The following is a 15682-nucleotide window of genomic DNA, read 5'->3' on the forward strand; positions in this document are numbered from 1 at the left end:
TTCAACTACTGGGGTACAACTTTACAAACTAAACAGATAATTTTATATGTAAAATATTAAATTATAATTTTCTGTAGTGTAATAAATATCCAATTGAATCTGAATCATGTTTTATGCTGTTCTGGGGAATCTGAAGGAAGTGCATGCCCTGTTCTGTAACATAAATTTGTACATATCTGTCTGTGCATTTTTATTTTTGTATGTGTTGCACTTGGTCATTTGGGAAAGCAACACCATGGTCAATGATATATTGGCCATTACTGTGCCATGGATCCTAATTGGAAATCTAATTGCTTATGAGACTTTTATTAAATCTTAATCTATATTAACCTCCCAAGAAAAAAATCTAAAATGAAATTAAGAAAGGAAAATGACAAAATAACCACTGGGGAAAAGGAAATCCATCATCAAACTAAAAATGTGGCATGGTGGGAAATTATTCCATCATTGATATGGTGTGCAGTGTTTGACATATTTTCTGTTGCATAAAATTCTTCGGGCTTCTCTATATGGGACCGGGAGTCACTAATCATGAGCAGCATTGGGAATTCTTCCTCTTTCCTATGTGTGATGAAAACTCAGAAACATAATTTTTTTCTAAGTTTGTTTCATTTTTTTAATTCTACCATTCTATTGAGAAAATCTTGTTATATTAAAGAAAATCTAATATGCTGCTTTCATTCATTGATACTAACTTAATGATTTCTACTTAGATGGTCAGCTGATGCTAATGGTGGTGTGCTAGAATCCTTTGGGTATAAAGAAGGTTTCAGGGTGGATGTTGATGTTCCAGAAGGCACTTGGGCAAAAGCTCCAAGCTTCCATGATATTCTTATCTTAAATACAGGCCACTGGTAATAGTAATTCCCACCTTGTCACCTCAATTTGTAACACACATTTCCTTATGCCAATGACTACATTATGAATATAAAACCTGAATTTTATGAGCAGAGTTGGTTGCCTCACAACCTGCCATCTACCTGGCATTTGTTGAACATAATTTGGTAAAATTAGTAATAGTGCCATATCTGTATTGGTCATTTTCTTAAGCTGAACTACTATTTTCTTATGACAACCTGACCAATCCAACCACCGCCTCCCTTGTCCCTGTAGAGGATTTTACTGTTAATAACCTGTTTTCTATTTATTATTTGTTTAGTTAATTAGTTGGGACCACAGCCCATCATTTAGAAGTTGTTAAAGTAGTGTTTTTTTTTTCTTCTTTTTAAGTTGTTAGCATTAGCTGCCCTGTTAAGGGCATATTTGTCTTTGTGCATGCCTTTTTTTGTTTAAAGTACAAATACTAATTGTAGAGGGCCGGACAGCATTATCACCTTCTAGTCCTCTTCTCTCTCTCTCACACACAAAACTCTTCCTTTCTTTCATTTCTTTCTATATATATATTATTTTTCTGCTGATTTCTACTTGGTATCAGAGCCAAGTTAGGCTTCCTTCAATGCTGATTCATGCAGCCCTAGATCAGCCGACTGCATGAGCGAATAGAGGGCTGATCGATTTGCTTCAGATTGCTCAATTCTTGGATTTTTTGGTGGATTTCAGTCATCAAGAAGGTGATTTATGGTTTGGCATCAAAATCAGGAAGGACTAGAGTGCGGGGAAGAGTTCTAGTCAAGTTGGACTCATTGTTTTTGACTTGGTGTTGGGCGCTCAGACTTTCCTAGATAAATTTGAGTTTTCTATAGGGGACGGTTCAGTTTTTGGGCTTTTCTAAGCCTTCTGGAGAGATCAACACCTTGTTCTCCTTCTCTCAGTTTTGGGAAGGGAGAATTCTCTTTGGTAGGGCTTTCTTCTTTCGAAAAAGCTCCCCACCTTTTTTTGTGAGATTGATTTGATCTTAGAGTGCTCTACTTGATCCTTTTGTTGTTTTAAGCTGTTTGAGTTGATATGGGGGGTTGTAGTGCTGAGCAGAAATCAGCCAGTGACCTAGGTCTGGGTGTAGGAAGTGCTAGTGGTCCATTTGGATTTGGGGTTATTTCTACAATCAATATGGATGGTACAAACTATTTAGAATGGGCACAACCGGCCAAGATGGCTATTGGTGCTTGTGGAAAACTGGGGTATATTATTGGGGAGGAGAAGAAATGATACAAATTCTTCCCTGTGGGTGTAGGAGAATTACATGGTGATGTCTTGGCTGTGTAATTCTATATTACCTCACATTGTCTTTTCTTTCCTGAACAGAGAGAAGAGAGAGAGGAGAGGAGAGAAGAGAAGAGAACAAGTGTTTGAGAGTCAAAAAAACTCAAGTTGGCGGCTACCGGCTTCCTATTTGTATTAACATGATGTAAAATAAAAGAAACAAAAATTACAAGCATGCCCCTAGTGGCCCACCCTAATAATAAGAACTTAAACAAAGAAAAGAACATGTTGACAACATCCTAGACTAGCAGCACCCTAACAGCAGAAATAAAAAAACTAATTCTAACAACACTCCCCCTCAAGTTGGGCTGAATATATCTATCATGCCCAACTTGTCACACAACTCATTATGCCGCAAGTATGGAAGCCTTTTTGTGAGAACATCAGCTAGCTGCTCCTTGGAGTTGACATAAGGAGTACAAATTTCTCCCTTCTCCAGTTTTTCTCTTATGAAGTGCTTGTCCACTTCAATATGCTTGGTCCTATCGTGTAGGACATGATTGCTAGCAATATTTATAGCTGCCTTGTTGTTACAGTAAAGAGACATAGGATTGTGAATATTTATCCCAAGTTCCCTTAGAAGATTCTTCAGCCAAAGTACTTCAGCGACCCCATGTGCCACTACCATAGCCCTATACTCTGCTTCAGCATTTGACCTTGCAACTACACTTTGTTTTTTGCTTCTCCATGTCACTAGATTTCCTCCCACAAATGTGCAGTATCTACTTGTTGACTTTCTATCATCCACATCACCTGTCCAATTAGCTTCTGTATAGACTTCCACCTTTAGATGATTATGTTTACTGAATAACAATCCTATTTGTCGATACTTCTTCAAATACCTAAGAATCCTCTCTGCTGCCTCCATGTGTGGTCTCTTAGGGGAATGCATGAACTGGCTTAGGACCCCAACTGAATAAGCAATGTCTGAATGTGTCATGGACAAATAGAGCAACCTTCCTACTAACCTTTGAAATTGTTTCACATCTTTTAGAGGTTCACCATCACAATCACCCAGTTGATGATCTACATCCATAGGAGTATCTGCTGGCTTTGCTCCTAACTTGCCTGTGTCTTGTAACAAATCAAGGACATACTTCATTTGAGAAATAAAGATGCCCCTTTTTGAGCGGGCAACTTCAATTCCAAGAAAGTACTTTAGTGGACCCAGATCTTTCACTTCAAGTTTAGAGGCTAGGAATGTCTTCAACCTTTGTATTTCTGAGCTCCAGTTTCCTGTAATGATGATATCATCCACATACACTATCAGTACAATAACCTGTTCCTGACATCTCTTCACAAAGAGAGTGTGATCAGACTGACATTGTTTGAATCCTACTTGCTGGACCACCATATGAAATTTACTGAACCATGCCCTGAGAGATTGTTTTAAACCATAGAGAGACTTTCTTAGCTTGCACACCTTATTTTCACTCCCTTTGGCATAGAACCCTGGGGGTTGAACCATATAGACCTCCTCCTCCAAGTCACCATTTAAGAAGGCATTCTTTATATCCAACTGATGTAATTCCCAGTCAAGGTTTGCAGCCAATGATAGAAGAACCTGAATTGAGTTCATCTTAGCTACTGGAGCAAACGTCTCATCATAGTCAACACCATAGACTTGAGTGTACCCTTTTGCTACCAACCTTGCTTTGTACCTTTCAACTGTCCCGTCCGCCTTGTGTTTCACTGTAAACACCCACTTGCACCCTACTGGGTCCTTCCCCCATGGAAGATCCACCAACTCCCAAATCTAATTCTTATGGAGGGCATTAATCTCCTCCTTCATAGCATCTGTCCATTCAGGGTATTTTAAAGCCTCTGCAACATTTCTGGGTATAGGTATGTTATCAATTGCAGATAGGAAAGCATGATAAGAGGGGGGAAATTTGGTCATAGGAGACATACTGGGTAATGGGGTGTTTGGTAGTGCATGACCTGATTCCCTTTCTTTGAGCAATAGGAATGTCAAGGTCATCCACAACTGAAGAGGGAGCTGGGGTATCAACAGGTGGGATAGTACCTAGTTCATTTGGACTTACCTCCTAGGAGTTTGAAGGTGTTGGTTGCTCTGTGTTTGGTGGCTCTACATCTTTGTCACATTGCTGATCTCTACGGCGTGTACGTTGGAAGACACTAAAAGGAGTAGGATCCGGAATAGAAGGAAGAGAGACTTGACGGACCTGGACCTGGACTTGCTTCTCCTCTTCCATGCTACTCTCCCCCTAAGGGGAAGTAGGGAAGAATGGTTTAGACTCAAAAAATGAGACATCCATAGAGACAAAGAACTTATGAGCAATGGGATCAAAGCACCGATAACCCTTTTGAGTAGAGGGATACCCCAGAAAGATACATGGAATAGACCGAGGGTCTAACTTACCACGAGATGGAGATAAATCATGGACAAAAGCACAACAACCAAAAACTCTCATGGGAATGGAGAACAAAGGAGATTGGGGAAACAACAACTGATGAGGAGCCTTGTAGTTCAGCACTCTGGAAGGCATGCGATTGATGACATAAGCAGCAGTCAATACAACATCTATCCAAAAACGTTTTGGTACATTCATGTGTAACATCATCCCTCATGCAACCTCAAGGAGGTGTCTGTTCTTTCTCTCTACAACACAATTTTGTTGCGGTGTTCTTGCATATGAGCTCCTATGAATGGATCCATGGGAAGCAAAGAACTCATTGAGCTCACTATGGAAATACTCCTTTGCATTATCTGATTGAAAATTTTGAATTTCAACATGAAATTGTGTAAACACCATCCTTTGGAAATCCCGCACAACCTTTGGAACTTCATTTCTACTACGCATGGGAAACACCCATGTATAACGGGAGAAATCATCAATCAATGTGATAAAGTACTTATACCCGCCCTCCGAAGTTATAGTAGTAGGCCCCCACACATCAAAATACACAATATGGAAAGGGAAATTTGATCTTTTATTACTTGAATGAAATGTTGCTCTACATTGCTTACTCAATTGACATGCTTGACATTGGAAATCTGATACTAAACATGACTTAAATAAACAAAGACTTCATTATTTCAAAAGACACATGACCTAACCGATTATGCCACAAAAAAATTAGACTCTTATTTTATTGACTATGCGACTCTGAAGATGACACAGAGAAACCGTCATTGTTGTCAAGAGTGTAGAGACCATCCACTAAGCTTCCTCTACCAATCGTCCTCCCAGAAGTTAGATCCTAACAAACACATGAACCAGGAAAAAAGGTCACACTGCAGTTTAAAGAGTTTGTGATACTACTAATGGAAAGTAGATTGATGGGAAGTTGAGGAACATGCGAAACATTATTCATGTCCATGAGGAAGGGATATTGATCCTTGGCCTGCAATGGAGGAGAATGATCCATCTGCAAGTCTCACCTTATCCCTTCCTAACAAAAGGTTATAAGACTGAAAAAGGTTTGGCTTACCGGTCATGTGGTTGGAGGCCCCTGAGTCAACGATCCAGGGGGAATCAGGAGTTATGGATACATGGAAGGCAGAGGCTGCATTACCTGATGTAGACGCAAATGAAGTGGAAGGGGTACCAATGACTAAACTGTCCATCTGGTGCAAGGCCCCATCATATGATTCCAAGTGATTTCAGAAGGAATTCATGATATCTTCCTTGGGGTCAGAACCAGTGAAGTACTCTCGAGCAGTACCAGTCAACACTCCACCAGACTGAGTATCTTGGGTTGCCACGTTTGCCCCATTATGTGCTGTATTAGGCTTCTTCTAACCCTGCACCTTACCCTGTTCTTGGTTCTTTATAGCCCACTTTGGCCTCCCATGGAGATCCCAACATGTGTCCCGTGTATGTCTTGAACGTCGGCAAGGGCTACAAAACAACTTGTCCTTATCATCAGCTTTCTTGGAGTCATTTTTCTTTCCCATATTGTTACCACCCATTGCAGCTAATGCCACATGTTGCTCCCCCTCAGTTGTAACCATCACACTCCTACTTTCCTCAGATTGAACCAGGGCATAAACTTCTTGAACTGAAAGCAACTCTTTACTCCCTAAAATCTGAACTCTAAGAGGTTCATATACAGGTCTAGTCCCAACAAGAAAGCAAAAACCCGCTACTGAGAAACCAACTTCTTATAGGCTTTAGCATCATCGTCATGTTTCCATTCTATAGCTTGATAGTGGTCCAACTCCTTCTGTACTAAAGTAAGGGCTGAATAATAGGCTGACAAACTACTGAAGAAAACTAAAGAGAAGAGAGTTGAGGGTTCGACAATGAGGGTCTGAGAAGAGGGTTTTCGAACTCTTGCTCTCTCAGCCCCTAACACTGTTTTATTAAATATATTTGAATAATTACAAGGAGGCCCTTAGTTGGGCAAGAATTTACAAAGAACTTAGTATTGACAGGATGGGCCCAGAATAAGGCCCATTACAGAAAAGAAACATAAATAACAAGAAAGAATAAACAACCTATGGGCCATTCGGCCCATCTTCTCTACACTCCCCCTCAAGCTGAGCATAGATGTCAATCATGCCAAGCTTGCTGGTATCATGCTGAAGTTTTGCCTTGGGAATGCCTTTGGTGAGAAAATCTGCCAACTGTCCTTCAGATGTGATGAAAGGAAGACACACTTCACCCGAAGAGACCCTTTCCCTAATGAAGTGTCGATCAACTTCAATATGCTTGGTTCTATCATGTTGCACCGGGTTGTGAGCAATGTTGATGGCAGCCTGATTATCACAGTACAACATCATTGTCTTGTCATATTCAACTCCAAGTTCTTCCATCAAAGATTTTAGCCATAATAATTCAGAAACCCCATGTGCCATGGCCCTGTATTCTGCTTCAGCAGAAGACCGACCAACAACCGATTGTTTCTTGCTTCTCCAAGAAACAACATTACCAGCTACCAAGCTGCAATACCCAGAGGTAGATCTTTTGTCATCAATGTTCCCGGCCCAATCAGCATCGGTGTAGGCTTCAAGTTTCATATGACCATGCTTGGCAAACAGAATACCCTTTCCTGGGGAGCCCTTCAAATAACATAGGATTCTCTCTGCAGTTGCCATATGAATGTCTCGGGGAGCATGCATGAATTGGCTAATGCAACTGACTGCATATGCAATATTTGGCCGAGTCATGCATAGGTACAAATGTTTCCCAAGAAGTCTCTGAAAGATTCCTTTGTCTTCTAACAATGTCCCTTCTGAGGCTAAGAGTTTATGACTCATATCAATAGGAGTTGCAACTGGTCTAGCACCCATCTTTCCAGTTTCAGAGAGCAAGTCAAGAACATACTTCATTTGGGAGATAAGAATCCCATCCTTGGATCAAGCCACTTCTATGCCAAAAAGTATCTCAATTCCCCCAAATCTTTAATCTCAAACTCTATATGGAGAAAAAATTTTAAATCATGAATTCCCGAGGCATCACTACCAGTCACTACAATATCATCTACATACACAATGAGGTATACTGCCAGAGGTCCACTCCTCTTCACAAAAAGAGTATGATCGGACTGTGTCTGCACATAACCAAAATTAACAAGTGCTGTTCTAAATCTCTCAAACCATGCTCTAGGGGACTGTTTTAGTCCATAAAGAGATTTCTTCAGCCTGCATACCTTCCCTTTCATATCAGTTCCATACATCCCTGGAGGAAGAGACATGTAAACCTCCTCATGTAATTCACCATTCAGAAATACATTATTCACATCCAACTGATAGAGGGGCCAGTCAAAGTGAGCAGCTAAAGATAAAAGTACTCTCACAGATGTCTTCTTGGCAACAGGTGCAAAAGTCTCTAAATAATCAAACCCATATGTCTGTGTATAGCCTTTTGCAACCAGCCTGGCCTTGTACCTTTCAATGGTGCCATCAGCTCTGTATTTGATAGTAAAGACCCACTTGCAACCAACAGGATCCTTCCCTTTAGGCAAATCCACCACTTCCCATGTGTCATTCTTGTGTAGGGCATCGATTTCAGATCTCATAGCATCCCTCCATTCTGGAACTTAAGAGCTTCTGACACAGACATGGGAATAGGATGAGAAGCAACAGAGGAGAGATAGGCAAAGTATGAAGGTGAAAACAAACTGTAAGAAAGATGCTTGAAAATGCAGTGTGCAGTGCACTTCCGTTTTCCTTTTCTAACATCAATGGGAATATCAAGGTCAGGGAAGGATGAATCCAAAGGTGCTGAAACAGTACCTGTTGTCTCTTCTGTGACTGGAAGTGTATGAGGCTCATGTGTTGTAGGAGAAACAACCTGCACATTTCTGGATCTTTGCCTTTGATACACCTTGGGATTGAGGATAGGACGAGGAGGTAGAGTACTGGGACAAGGAGAATGGAACGACTGATCCACCCTTGATACATTTGAAGGAGAGGCAGACACATCAAGAGACTCAACAAGGACAGGAAGAGGAAGAGAAAACACCTGTGTCAAATCCTCCCGCTGTGGACAATGTCCTTCTGGAGAGGAACCATAAAAGGGGGAAAGCTCATCAAAGGTGACATCCATTGAGACATACCGATTGCCAGAGTTTGGATCAAAACAACAATAACCCTTCTGTGTGGGGGAATAACCAAGGAAAATACACTTTTGAGCTTTGGGTTCAAATTTATGCCTTTGGACACTTGGAACATTTACATAACAGGTGCAACCAAAGACACGAATAGGAACAGGAAAAAGGTCCTTGTCCGGATGAAGAAGAGTGAAGGGAGACTTAAACCCCAAAACCTTGGATGGCATGCGGTTTATAAGGTAGGTAGCAGTAAGAACAATATCACCCCAAAACCTGGTAGAAACATGTGAGGCAAATAAGATACTTAGCAACCCCATTCTGTTCTGGGGTCCTAGAACATGAGCTTTGATGAATAACCCCATGTCAGAAAGATAGCAGGATAGGTTTTTTTCAAAGTATTCTTTTGCATTGTCCGATCTGAAGATTTTAATCCTGGTATCAAATTGGGTTAGAACAAATTCATGGAATTGTTTTACAAGTCTTGGAACTTCATCACGGGATTTCATCAGGAATATCCAAGTGAACCGTGAAAAGTCATCAATAAACAGGATAAAATATTTGTAGCCACCCATGGAGGGTAAGTGGTAAGGTCCCCACACATCAGAATGCACAATATTAAAAGGAATAGAAGATCTTTTATAGCTCAAAGGATAATTGTTTCTACAATGCTTTGACAATTCACAAGACTCACAATGAAGACTGGATAAACTAATTTCCTTAAACAGTTCAGGGAATAGATGACTCAAGGCAGAAAAAGACAGATGACCAAAACGACAATGACACAACATAATCCGACTAACAGACTCTGAAGAGACAGATCCGAGAGCAACATTCCCAAGATGATCAGTGCATTGTCCCTGAGTATCAAGCAGGTATATTCCGTTCGCCTCATGGCCACTCCCAATCACCTTCTGAGACTCCAGATCCTGAAAAACACAATAGGAAGGAAAAAATGTTACACAACAATTTAGTGACTTGGTTAAACTACTCACAGACAACAAATTTGTATTTAGTTTAGGTACATGAAGGGCAGAAAGTAGGTACAAGGAATCCGTAGCCTTGATGGTTCCCTTACCAGAGATAGGGGCAAGTGAACCATCAGCTAAAGTGATTTTATCACGTCCAGGAAGTAAGTCATATGAAACAAACAAGGTAGACAGATTGGTCATATGGTCAGAAGCACCTGAGTCAATAATCCAAAGGATCTTGAGATTACCTGAAGAGGTAGCATGATTGGCAGAAGCCCTTATACCTGAATGAGCAAATGCTGAAGTAGTAGAATTTTCTTGAAGGGTTGGAAGGAGAGGTCACATCACTCAGCTGACTGATCATCTTCCCAAACTTTTCATATTCTACTCTCATGGCTGCCAACTGTTCAGAAGCAGACATCTCTTCACTATCTGGCCCGACAGCTATATTTGCACTTCCTGATCTTTTACTATCATGTTTTTTCTGAAACCGAATGGGAACAAGATTAGGATGTAACTTCCAGCACTTGTCTTTGGTGTGCTTCGGCTTCTTGTAGTACTCATATATAACTTCTTTCTTTCCTGTGCCACTAGAAGTTCCTGCATTCCCTTTAGGTTTAATCCCCATATTGGCAAAGTGATCATTAATATCAGCCCCTTGAACCTGGACAACCCTTCTTCTCTCTTCACTACTCACCAATGCATAAGCTTGTGACAAAGAGACACACTCCTTGGAAAGAATATTCTGTTTTGTGATATCATATTCTGGGTTTAGTCCAGTTAAGAACTCAAAAACCCTGTTCCTTTCAACCAATTTTCTATAGGTCTCTACATCATTGGTGGTGTCCCAAGTTACACTTTCTATTAGGTCAATCTCTTGCCATAGGGACTTAAGGGTTGAGAAATATACAACAAGAGGTTCCTCTCCTTGCCTTAAATTCTTTACATCACTTCTCAATTTATATGCCTGGGCCACATTGAGTTTTTGGAAATAGGTTTCTGCAACACTGTCCCAAATTTCCTTTGCTGAATTCATCCATAGGTAGTGTTGACTGATTTGTGGCTGCATTGAGTTCACAAGCCACCCAATGACAGTGTAATATTCTTGCATCCACTTTTCGTAGGATGGATCATCTTCTGGGGGAGCCTTCTTACTCCCGGAAATGAACCCCCACTTTCCTCTACTACATACATGAATCTTTACTGATTGTGACCATGCCAGATAATTAGTTCCATCTAGTTTAACTGTGGTCACAGTCAATAAGGAATCACTTGGAGTCCCCTGAACAAGTCCATATTCACCACCACTTTTGTTTTCAAACTCTGAGGAGTACATCATGTAAACACTTCAAATATGATTTCAGATGACTTCTACAAGTATACTGAATAAGGACAAGCAATAACAGAGTTCAGCCGACCACAAGAAGGCAATACACCGAGTTCAGCCTCCAAGAAGTAAACAGAAACTTCTAGGCACTCGGCCGAAGTACCCTTTTCAAATCTGAACTTCAAAGTAAATACCACTTGGCACTCAACCGAAGTACCATTTTCACAAACACAGTGTGGGCAATAGAGACAACCCCACTGTCAAAAGAGAAAAGGCCTCAAGAATAGTTCGTACAACCCCTCAAAAACAGCCAGGTATAAGCAACAATCCACAACCTTGTTACAGGGATGTTTCGGCAGTTTGACAGTCCAATAAGGAGTGAAAAACAGCCCAGAAATTTTTGGGTTAAACCAGATTCAATGGCAGCCGAAGGTAGTACAAAACAACCAAAGTTTTTCGGACAGTTCAACAGTCCAAACACATTCGAAAGCAATACAGAACAACCAGAAGAAAACTGAACCCAGAAATCTGAGTGCAACTTTCAGTTTCGAACCATAAGAAAACTGAACCCAGAAATCTGAGTACAACTTACAGTTTCGAGCTTCAATAGAACCGAACTGTTCCTCTTCCCCTTCTTTTCTCTGATTCTTCCTGGCCACCGAACCACTTCTCCAAGAGATTCAAGTCTTGGGCACTTTCAATGACCTCCAAGAATCAGGCAACACGAGTCAAGCTTCCAGCCCTAAGATATTGAAGTTTAGGTATGCTCTGATACCATGAAGAAAACTGAAGAGAAGAGAATTGAGGGTTCGACAATGAGGGTCTGAGAAGAGGGTTTTCAAACTCTTGCTCTCTTAGCCCCCTAACACTGTTTTATTAGATATATTTGAATAATTACAAGGAGGCCCTTAGTTGGGCAAAAATTTACAAAGAACTTAGTATTGACAGGATGGGCCCAGAATACGATCCATTACAGAAAAGAAACATAAATAACAAGAAAGAATAAACAACCTATGGGCCATTCGGCCCATCTTCTCTACAACTACGATTCCCCTGTTTACAAGTTGAGGATTCAGCTTGTAATTTGGTAAATCTTAGCATGGTGCCTCTGCTCAGAATAAGTGGTTTTGGCCTGTTCGTATATTTCACTAGCGGTGTCTGCCCACGTAAAGTTCTTCACATCAGGTTCCATGGCTGCTAGAAGCCAGGACATCACCATACTGTTCTCTTGGTCCCACCTATCATGTTCAGCTGTCCCATTCTTGGGTTCTTTCACTCTTCCATTTATGTACCTAGCTTTTCCCCTAACTGTTATGTAAAGTTTTACACCTTTAGCCTACTCCAGGTAGTTCAGGCCATTCAAAAGAGTAATTGGCATAGGAAATATCATATTTTCAGTTCCCATACCAGCTGTCCCATACCAGCTGTACTACGGGTTGATGTAACCCCAGATGAGGCAGAATCATCATTTGCCATTGACAGAAACAAAGGCTACAAGACAATCCCCACTCAATTACTAACTCCCACAGTTATAATTAGGGCACTGAACACTCAGAAATCTGCTTCTGAAACAAAGGACCAAGCTGAAATCTAATGGCAGCCACTAAACAGTTCAAAAAACAGTCCAAAAAACACTGCTGAAATCCTCTAGCAATAATCAAACCATCCAAGAATGGTTCAAGCCGTCCAGGAAATTGGACTTCAACCAAACAGTTCAGAAAACAGTCCAGAAATAACAAACTACACTGCTGACATCCTCTAGCAGCACTCAAACCGTCCAAGAAAAGTCCAAAAAATTATACTTAAGTAATCATTTGGTCTATGTACAACACAGACCCAAAACACACACACACACACACACACACACACATCAACCAATCACAACACATACCTGTGACAAAAAAGGGAACCACACATCCCTGTACAGCATCTGTACAAAGGTGCAGTTCCAAGACTGAGTCTTCACAGCATCAGCCAAAAGAAGAGAGCCTTCACAGCATCGACCCCCTCCTACTAGGGTTACCTTGGTGCTATGACCAAGGAAGAACCCAAAAAAAAAACAGCAACAGTTGATGGTTCTGATTAGTCCGATTAGGGTTTCTGCCTTCACTGTCCAAGAGTCAGAAAACTGGGTGGAAGGAATGTGATTCAGAGGAGAAAAGAGATTCCTATTGCCTAGAGTTATGCTCTGATACCATATTTTCTTTCTAGAACAGAGAGGAGAGAGAGGAGAGGAGAGGAGAGAAGAGAGATACGAAGAGAAGAGAAGAGAAAAAGTGTGAAGATATATCTTGATGTACATTATTAGAGTAGTCCTTGTTGTACAGTATCATAGTTATTATTTTATTTGTTCTTTTTATCTTTCAGCCCGGTAAGGGCATTCTTGTAATTGTACATACCTTTTATCTCTTTAATATAAAGAGGCTCTTTGGAGTGGGGGTCGACTATTCTGGACACCCCTAAATCTGTTTTCTCCTAGATCTGAATTCAGTTCACATGGTATCAGAGCAGGTTGCTCTTTGATCTTCCTTCTCTCTGATCTGTTTTGCCCTCGTGATTTATTGAAAACCTACATCTCTGCCGAGTGGTCCTGGACTGTTTTGATCTATCTAGGAACTCCTCTTCTGTTTTCTGCGCACCCAGAGAGATAGATTTTATTGGATCTCTCTTGTTTGATCTCCTTTTGCAGTAAGAATTGAAAGGAGTTGTCGCCCAACCCTTCTCAACATATTCTGAAAATTTCACGGAGATCTGTGAAGTTTTGAGAGAGATCTGGACTCTTCTTCTTGGCTGCTGCGCCCAGACTTTCCTTTTCTGGACTGTGTGTTCAGCCTCTCTTCGTTTTGGATCTTGAACAATCTCCGGTGTAAGTAAGGGGTTTCTATCTCAGTTTTTTGACTCTCTTGGATTGATTACAGTCTATTTTTCTTGTCTTTGGATCAAGTTTTGCTTCAAATTAATTTCTTTAAACTTCAGCCGAACCCTATTTGTGCTATTTTCTTGCTGAAATGGCTTCAAACAGAGGTGATGTCATCCCTGTAAAGATGAATGGACAGAACTATGGGATGTGAAAGTTTCACTTCGACTTTTATGTTAAGGGAAAGGGTTTAGGAGGATATCTGAATGGAATGGTCACCAAACCAGCTGAGACCGAGGCCAAAGCTTTACAACAACGGTAGACTTGTTTCTTGGATTCTGAGTTCTATTGACTATCATATATCTGTTCCCATGAGGAGAATGAAAACAACACATGAGATGTATATGTACCTAGAAAAGGTTTATCAACAGTCCAATGTATCTAAGCAATATCAGATAGAATCATAAATATTCTCTTACAGCCAAGGAGATAGGAGGATACAAGAGTATTATTCTAGTTTTCTTGATTTATGGGCTGAATATGAGATTGTTCACATTGAACCCTCGGATCCAGTGGAGTGTGTAAAATATCATTAGAAGCACTTTGAGAAGAGAAAGGTGATTCAGTTCTTGATGAGACTTAGACCTGAATATGAGATAATCAGGTCCAACATTCTGAGTAGGGGAACACTTCCAGATATGGATTCTGTTTTAGGGGAACCTCTGAGAGAAGAGACTAGACTTCTCACTGCAGCTGGGTTTGATGAGAAGATGGCTGAAGTTGGGGCTGAAACAGCCTTTGTTGCTCATGGGGGTAAGAAGCCAACCTCCAAGGACCTCTCCAAAATCCAGTGCTATGAGTGTAAGGGTTTTGAACATATAACATCTCACTGTAAGAAGAAGAATGTGTGTACCTATTGCAAGCAACATGGTCACATCATTCCAGACTATCCAGTTCGACCAGCTAAGGGCTCTCAGCACTGGGCCTATCAGGCAACAGATGGACCAGCAACAGACACTGTATCTACCAAGGGTGAGTCCTCAATGAAAGGTGAATCAACAAGTGTCATGGCTGAAGAAAGGGTTCAACAACTGGTATCTTTTGCTATTTCCTCTGCTTCCTTTGCTATTGGCTTGTCTGGTAAGTTCTCTGCATATTGTTCTTCCCCTTCACATGCTTGGATTATAGATTCAGGTGCCACCAACCATATGACAGGAGCCTACCTCAACCACCCAATCCCTTCCACTAAAACTCACTATAAACATATTATTACTGCTAATGGTGAAAAGTTAGACATCATTGGTAATAATAATCTGTCCCTTCAACTGTCACCAACCAGATCCTTTCCTCTCTCCAAAACCCTCTTAGTACCCAACCTTACTACTAATCTGATTTCTGTTGGTCAACTTGTTGATGAAGTAAATGTTCTCACTTTTTCTCATGATGGTTGCTTGATACAGGACCGTTACACTAGGAAGGTGAAAGGGAAGGGGCGTAGGCTGGGTCGTTTGTTTGCGCTGGAGTTCGAGAGGTCTCAACCGGGGGCATCCTCTACTTTACTTAGTTCTTCTTTGTCTGATTCTATGTTGAGTTATAGAAATAATATTTGGGATTTATGGCATAAACGATTGGGTCATCCATATTCCCAAAAATTAAAACTTTTGTTTGACTCTGGTTTGATTAAGAATAAAATTCCTCTTGTTGATACTTTTGATGTTTCTTGCACTATGTGTTGTTTGAGTAAAAGTCATGTTTTACCATTTCTTCATAAATCTGAACATGCCACTAAACCTTTTGAGATGTTACATAGTGATGTTTGGTCTGCTTCTATTACTTCACGCTTGGGGT

The 15682-nt window shown here is 40.8% G+C and overlaps 1 protein-coding gene across 6 annotated transcripts in view; it reads left to right on the top strand.

Moving 5' to 3' along the window:
• Positions 1 to 15682, top strand: part of TBL13 (TRICHOME BIREFRINGENCE-LIKE 13) — a 113494-nt gene that overhangs the window by 17749 nt on the left and 80063 nt on the right. For all 6 annotated transcript variants that reach the window (XM_088901568.1, XM_088901570.1, XM_088901567.1 and 3 more), the window contains one exon: positions 714 to 854. In XM_088901568.1, coding sequence (XP_088757694.1) covers positions 714 to 854 — 141 coding nt within the window. The remainder of the gene's footprint in view (positions 1 to 713; positions 855 to 15682) is intronic.

Source organism: Nelumbo nucifera, chromosome 3, assembly GCF_055504915.1.
Source record: "Nelumbo nucifera cultivar China Antique chromosome 3, China Antique-T2T, whole genome shotgun sequence".
NCBI lineage: Eukaryota > Viridiplantae > Streptophyta > Magnoliopsida > Proteales > Nelumbonaceae > Nelumbo > Nelumbo nucifera.